The sequence below is a fragment of the Corylus avellana genome, chromosome 6, assembly GCF_965113065.1.
Source record: "Corylus avellana chromosome 6, dhCorAvel1.hap1.2, whole genome shotgun sequence".
In the NCBI taxonomy this organism is placed as follows: Eukaryota; Viridiplantae; Streptophyta; class Magnoliopsida; order Fagales; family Betulaceae; genus Corylus; species Corylus avellana.
This window is the reverse complement of record NC_142495.1, coordinates 3,556,492-3,564,119: the sequence shown is the minus strand read 5'-3', so window position 1 is coordinate 3,564,119 and position 7,628 is coordinate 3,556,492. Positions and strand designations below refer to the sequence as shown.

The following is a 7,628-nucleotide window of genomic DNA, read 5'->3' as shown; positions in this document are numbered from 1 at the left end:
GTAATTTTGACATTATTTATGTTGAATTCTCATTTTGACTTATATTACAACCTCGTTTGCTTGGAACAGAGTCCTATATATTTTCCCACAAAATCTAGTTAAGAATGTCAACAAAACAGGCAATTGAATACGATTTAGACAGTTTATGTGATACAACTGGGTCGAGATTTTCAAAAATTCTCAAGATAATTGGCATTCTTTGAAGATATGTATCACACTTCTAAACAGAAAGCAAGTTGAAAAAATATATTTGTGTTAATGACAACACAGCATCAACATGAAAAAAGTACAATAACTACGTACTATTAAAATCATTATTAATGTAACTGTAGTAACAAGAGTATAGTAAGTTTGAAAATGCTAGAAACAAAGGCTTCGAAAAAGCTTCCCAGATTCTGATTTACATTTTATAAGGATGTACCATCACTACTGATCCAAAAATTAAAAGTAAAAATAAAAATAAATAAATAAAAAACTGTACTCGAAGACCAATGCGGCTGATCCTACATTTTCAAATGTTTCTCCCAGGAAAGTCTTCTTCGAACCCCCCAAAAAAATGCAGACTTCGGATCTTAGATTGAACCCCTCTCTCTCTCTCTCTCTCTCTCTCTTCACTTGTATGCGACAAACACGAACTGCAAAGGAAGATAAATACAAGTGGCCGGAGAAAGTGTTAAAAGGTGCTTAATAATGCAAATATTGAAGTGTCCAGAGTTCAAATAACGATAAATTCATGTATTATTGTGGATGTGTCTAAAGGGCAGTTAATAGGCCTAGAAAAAAGAAAAAGAAAGGCAACAAATAAGTGCATATTCATTCCATTCTTAGAAAGTAATAAAAAGGAAAAGAAGGTAATGTCATCTGATCATATATATACTCCATTTCCAAGTCACAAGACTTCAAGGTTTCTATATTCTCACACGAAATAATGAAAGTCATACACCAAATGCCCTTAACAAATGACCACCAAGTTCATATTTCTATGGGCTACTAAAAAATTAGCTAAATATATAGGAACAAAAGTAACCTAACTAAATGTGGCTACAGTTTGAACCTAATTAAATTAATCCCGGAAATACCTTTCTCTATTGGAGCCTTTAATTGGGTATTAGTTAGGTAGGGCCGAACAATATATGAGGGTAATTTTGTCTTTAGAACACCAGGGAGAGCAAATCTAAGCACATAAGTCAATTTCATGAATAGATTTCGCAACCGAGTACCCATTAAACCCCTTCAGCTACCTCATTTTTGTCCGATGGTTAATACATAAGATTCTTCTATGATCACAAGTTGAAAGTGATTGCAACACGCAACTAATGTCTCTAGTAAACCCAAACAAAACATCACATTACACGGCACCCATTATTCGGTACCTAAACATGATGGCAACACATGTTCCACAAAATACAGGCAATTACAAAGAAGAAGAAAAATTGAAGAGAAGAAGCAAGCAAGTGAAATCTGAGGCTGCTAGATGGGGTGCTACAGATAACTGATGGAGGGGATGTCCCACGTTGTGGGAAGACAATAATTCCTTTAACCCATCCTAGCCTGCTCTATGCAGCAAGAGTAATTTTGGCTTTCCCCTGCCACCAACCAATCGAGTTTACCCCATTTATGAAAAGACAAGCCTATTCTATCCCATGAAAGGATCAAACCCATTCATTAACTGCACAGCATCTACCACTCAGAAGTCCTCATGTGTACAGGCGTAGTTCACAAACAAATCATCTAGCAGAAGGGTTATCAATAAAATGTAAAAAAAAAAAAAAAAAACGCTCTTGTGCAGAGGCATATCTAAACCACAGTAAAAAAGAAAGAAAGAGCATCATACCTAGAATGAAAATTGGTTTGATGAAAAAGCGGGAAGGTTAAAGAGCTTCAGAACAAAAAATAGATCAACAAGACGGACCAACACCCCTACCCTCCTCGCTTTCTGACTTAGTCTGCGGCTGAGCTTGCTGTGTTTGCTGTGCTTGTTGCTGTTGTACAGGTTGGAGCAAGAGCTGCGCCTGAAGAGGATGGTGGTGAGGGTGGCCGTGATGCTCCCCTTGGTGTGGTTGCATCTGGTAAGGGTTTTCAAACGTGCCCAGAGCCAGCGAAGGCGACATAACACCACCACTACCACCAATGTTCATCTGATTGAACCCACTCACAGTGACTGAACCACCTCCTACAGACGGGTCGAACCCACTGTTGAACCTCACAAGCTCGGGCTGCTGTTGTTGCTGCTCATATGTCCGTAAAATCTCTTGTTGCTCTCTCGCAGCCACAGCCGCAGCCAATTGTTGAGCTTCAAATATCTGGTGTTGGTGATGCTGGTGCTGAGACTGGGTCTGTGGCTCGCGAATCACCAATTGGGCTCCATGTGTGGGAGCCCCGGTGGGAATCCCCAGCATCGGCGACATGTTGTAAGGTAACATCGCGGCTGAGGACGAAGGATTCCCCGGGTGCACCTAAAAAAACAGTTAAGCTATTAAATTCATCCGTTTCCTGCCAATCAAACTTTTTGTAAACACTGGTAATTCATCGTACAATTATCAGTACCTGTTGTTGGGGGATGAACCCCTGGGGTTGCATAATGGGTAGCATGGCCTGAGGGCCAATGTAGGTGGCGAGCTCCTTCTTGGCATTGATGAGATCGGTCTGGAGCTGCTTGAGCTTTTGCTGGAGAATGGAGATGAGGCCCACGCAGCCGTAGACTGGGTCCCGCAGGCGCGCCTCGGCCTCGTAGGCGAGCGAGTTCACGGCGTTCTCGCGCTGCGACACGTTGAGCTCGTTAAGTAGCTTGGCCACGTTGCTGGCGCCGAAGACCTTGTGCACGTTCGCGAACTTCTGCGGCTGGTCCGGTGGGAAATACGGCGCAAACACGCACTCCTGCGTGCACTTTCGCCTCAGAAACTTGCACGCTGCACACGGTGAACTCGATGACGACATTTCCTCTCTCTATTTTTCTGCCTCTCAACAAAAAAAAAAAAAACTGAAAATTAATGAAAATCCATGTGATTATACAGAAAGACAAACAGACTTGTTCTCATGAATGAAAGATAGAGAGAGAAAGCGACGTTTAGAGAGAGTGCGTGCGTTTGTTTAGTACTAATTAAATAATAACGAGGAAGGCATTGAAATTAGGGATCAAAGGAGAGTGAGGTGTTGGTTCAGAGAAGCTTCATTTACGGAGTAAATGGAGTCATTAAAGGCGTCTCTCATTATCGAAACAATGAGAAACACGACCGACATGATGAGTCAACGATCGATACTCATAAATCAAACACTAGGCTTTACACTGTGAGCAGCTAGCAGGGCGAGAAGGGAAAACGAAGCGGCTCATAGTGCAAGAAGAAGGAAATATTAGACCCAACAAAACGAATCGTTTTGGGAATCTAACAAAGGCTTGAGAGAGAGAAAGAGAGAGCGACAGTGGAACAGAAAACAATGAAACGAGAACTAATCGGTGTGAAATTACCAGAAATGCAAAAACCAATAGAAATGGCGTCATGAAGAAGCTCTCATCTCCCTCTCTCAAAACTACACCGTCTCAGAACAAAAATGAAATTTATTGGCGTGCGGATCTCTCTAGATCCATTTTGATGAAAAATCAAAGCCCAAAAACGAATCACGCAAATCTTCTTGAGCGCGGAAGTATCCAAACAACGAACAATGAGACTTTTATTTATTTGTTCTTTTTTTTTTTTTTTTTTTTTGCCATATACGACCAAAATTAAAGCGTGGAAAACTCGAAGAAAGATCAGAATCTCACCTCGGGTTTACCTTCTGGATTTCGCTGAACTCCGTTCGGATCAACGTCTCGCGCCCTTCTCTCTTTCCCTCTCTCTCTCGGTGGTGCCTTCCAAGGCCATGAAACACCTGCGAGAAAACATAGACTCTGAGAACCGAAAACGTCGACGTTTGCGGGGAGAGACTACTCAAGGAACTACTGCAAAATGAAGAAAGAGAGAGTTCTACAGTCTAGGGTTCGTGCGAGAGAGAGCGCTTGATCCGATCTTCGAGTTTCACGATCCCGTCAGAGAAAAATAAAATGTTTTCAAATATGTCAAAAATAAAAATAAGAAAACGATATGTTGAGGAAAAAGAGGATGAGAGGGATGGTGCCATGGCGTCGACGTCAATTTTATATATGAGTTTTCATGCCTACCGTTAGATTTGAGGAGAGTGGTGCCCGCCGTCCGATCAAAACTTTTGGTATTTTTCGTAACACGTAAATTAACCTTATTAGGACCTCTTATTCTGAGCAACAATTCAATGCGTCTCTGAGTTACCTCTTTGTCCCTGTCCTGTCTGCGCGTAATGCCAAAATTACCCTCCTTTTTTGGACCGTCATCTCCGTATAGGTCCTCAAATTACCAAACTGCCCTCTGCCCTAATACTTGTTTATAAACATGATTAACTCATAATGCATGCCCACTAGGCTGCATGAAAATAATATATGAGATTATAACATTCATTGTTGATAAATAATTGTTGCATTCATTTTTATCTTGTTGTTTGATTGTTATTTATATCAATGATAAGATGTACAAAATGATTAATGTTTGAAGTGAAAGTAATTATCGTATCGATCCAATTTTATTGGATGTTTAAACGATTACGTTTCTCATTATAAATTGATATAATAATTGAGATTAGTCTTCATAATAGAATACCTAATCCTATTCTTTAATTGTCAATATTTAAAGTTTCTACATCTAACAGTATACATAATGTCGATGTTGACACGTCTTTTGAAAATTTTAAATAATGTGACATAATGTACACCATTAGATGTGCCAACTTTAAATATTGCTCATGAAATAGATACTATCAATTTTAATTTAAAAAATAGATTATTCTAGTTTACTCATAAAATAGAGATTATGCTTCTCTTTTATAGTAAATCATTTATTTTTGGTCTCAATGGCTCGAGATTACGTCTCAGGTCACTAGCTACTTCGAATCTCCCTCCCCCCTCATTGTATGAACATGTTAAAAAAACAATAAAAAATCATTTTTTTGGACATTAGTGCTGCAAAAGAATAATAAAATTTAGTAGTTTGAGATAAGCATAACAATCATTCTTTTCTTCAATAATGGGTAGAAGAATCCCTTATCCTTATCCAAAATCATGATGGGTGAAATTATAAATCTCCTTCCTAATTGATGGAAAATATCATTAATCAATCAAAAAAAATTTAAACATAGTTGTAAACATACATAAACTACCTTAGCAATGTGCATGTCATTATATGGTTTATTTACATAAAACAGAAACCTAGTGAGTATAGTTTTTAATTGTCTATTACAACATTAACATAATATGAATCTTGTTGATGAACATTTTAGGTAAATTTATTTTCTTCAAAATGCCATCTTTAATAAAATGAACTTCATGCAATAACAGGGAATCAAGCAGAATGGTTTTTTGTTTGATATACTTTACTCTTTCCCATGTTCTTAGTCTCGAATTTTATTTTTTATTTTTATTGCAATGGTGAGTACAATTATTAATTAACAAATTTCTAAATAATAAAGGGTGTTTAGGTAAATTGGCAAAAATGAGCCTAGTTGCTCAATGTGTTCCAAATTGTCACTGTTACCATTCTAGCATTCTCATTGTCTCCTCCACCTGTAATTGACAGTTGTATTTTTTTTTTTTTCTCTCTCTCATTTCTCAGCTGGCCAGGAGGGCATTCCCGTAAACTCACACCCTCAGCACATCGTTTCTCGATTCGCTCATTAATACTCCTTCTTCAACCTTCCTTGCATCAGCGCGCACGAGTTTCAAGAGAAAGAGAGAGAGAGAGAGAGAGAGAGGGAGGGTTGTGAGTTGTGACCTGCTATTCCCGGTCGGCGCCCGTACGGACACACCCCAATACTTTCACCGTCCTTTTTATGGGAACACCTGCGAACCACAGTCGTTTAGATTGACGGGTTTAACGAGCCATACTATTGATTTCGAAGTGACAAAACCTTAAGCTTTCCCCCGAATGACTGATGGGTGCGAACCCAGTTTAGCCGCCAGGTCTATGACCTGTCTGCACTGCACACCATCACTATTATTACTCCAAAACTGTCGAACCGGTTCTCCGTGTTATTCATAGTATTTATTTCTTTACCATAATTAGAGTAAATAAAAATTAAAAATATTTGCATGGTACTTATTTAAGATATGTTTAAATTAATAACAAGTCAGAATGTTAATAGAATAACATGGCATGTTGCTGTTGTTACAAAAAAAAAAAAAAAAAACATGGCATGTTGCTGTACTTTCCTTTGAAGAAAAATAGCTACGTGTAAGTTTTTGTTTGGTGTTAAGGTTTGTATTTGCTTTTCCTTTTTTTTCTTTTTTTTTTTTAGGTAAGGTTTGTATTTAGTTTGCGCAGACTACGTATGACAATTAATAAGGTTTTAAAGCCAGCCTAGTACCACTAAAAAGTCGTACGGTGTAACGTATAACAGGTCACTATTATGAATTGATGTGGTTTTAGATGGCAAGTGTGTGTGTGGTCATGTTGGACAAGGACCTCTTAAATGGAGAGCAGTTATTTGTTCCATTATCTTTTATATATTCATTTTTAGCAATTTAACCGAGGGAATAAGACATTATTTTATTGGGTTTACGTGTCAATATTCATTGTTTTTAATTTTTGAAATGGGATGAGAATTAGATATGTACATTACTCTGATGACACGTGTCTTTTGGATCAATCAACCACCTTATTTTTTAAATGATGCTTTTAGAATTGCCTTATTCCATGGAAGTAAAGTAGTTGTAATAGAAATATGACAAAAGAATAAGGGTATTCCGGGTAAGTGAGGAAAGCACACGTACGGGTATGGGGAGGGGAGGGGAGGGGTGGATCGCTTTCCTTTAACGGGACGCGAGGGAGGGAAAGAACGTTAGGAGGAAGCGAAAGAAAGTCAGAAAGTGGTGGGAAAAAAGATGGTGTGAGGGGGGGGGGGAGGGGGGGACCCGTTGGGAGTTGAGGGGGACAAAAAGGAGGGAAGCCTGGAAGGGAGGAGGTGGTGCGACCACTGAGTGGGTACTGAGCGCGCCCAGAGACAGAGAGCATGACATGTGTTGGTGGGCAATTGCGTGCCCAGGGATTCATTCCATTTAATGTATATCCCTGCCTGAGAGAGGTACATTTTCCCCTCAGAATTGGGATGTGAGACATCTTTTCTGCCCCTTTTTTTTTTTTTTTGTCTTCATTTCTTCTTTTTATTTAACATTTTCACTTGTTGACCACCTTCTACCATAAATTCGCCAATTGGAAATGGGCTGTGATTATCTTCTTTTAAGTCAGAGTCATTAATTTAAAAACCAAAAACAAAAAGTTGATAGATACATCACTCGTCAAGTGATGATACCAGTCAGAAATTTGGATTATATTAGAGGAATCGAAGACACTAGATGGGCACGAGGCTAAATACAAGTATTAGCCAATTCCCATTTGTCTTTTCTCACTCTATTCCTCCCACACAAATTATTGAATGTGATATTATAAATTAAAGGAAAAAAAATGCAAAATTAGTCTATTAAAAATTAAAATAAACTCAAATGTCTTTGGAATATGTCAAAAAAATAATTTAGTCCCTACAATCAAATTTCACCAACTAATTTAACATAT

The 7,628-nt window shown here is 38.4% G+C and overlaps 1 protein-coding gene across 2 annotated transcripts; it reads right to left on the bottom strand.

Annotated features, from left to right (window-relative positions):
- Positions 1 to 306: 306 nt before the first annotated feature.
- ASL1 (ASYMMETRIC LEAVES 2-like 1) lies at positions 307 to 4,065 on the bottom strand. Of its 2 annotated transcripts, XM_059600958.2 has the most exons (5): positions 3,967 to 4,065; positions 3,761 to 3,867; positions 2,548 to 2,954; positions 1,835 to 2,456; positions 307 to 635 (listed from the first exon to the last, which is right to left on the bottom strand). In XM_059600958.2, the coding sequence occupies exons 3-4, from the start codon at positions 2,935 to 2,937 to the stop codon at positions 1,899 to 1,901; spliced, it is 948 nt and encodes a 315-aa protein (XP_059456941.1). In that variant the 5' UTR covers positions 2,938 to 2,954; positions 3,761 to 3,867; positions 3,967 to 4,065; the 3' UTR covers positions 307 to 635; positions 1,835 to 1,898. The 2 variants fall into 2 exon arrangements, with proteins under 2 accessions (XP_059456941.1, XP_059456940.1); XM_059600957.2 differs by having other exon boundaries at positions 2,548 to 2,958; positions 3,761 to 4,065.
- Between the last annotated feature and the right edge of the window lie 3,563 nt (positions 4,066 to 7,628).

What these genes read in the sequence shown, in the direction of transcription:
- ASL1 (XM_059600957.2), bottom strand. Translation starts at nt 2,937, where the DNA reads ATGTCGTCATCGAGTTCACCGTGTGCAGCGTGCAAGTTTCTGAGGCGA. An exon ending in GGTTCATCCCCCAACAACAG is followed by an intron (nt 2,457 to 2,547) that starts GTACTGATAATT and finishes CTGTTTTTTTAG; the next exon opens with GTGCACCCGGGGAATCCTTC.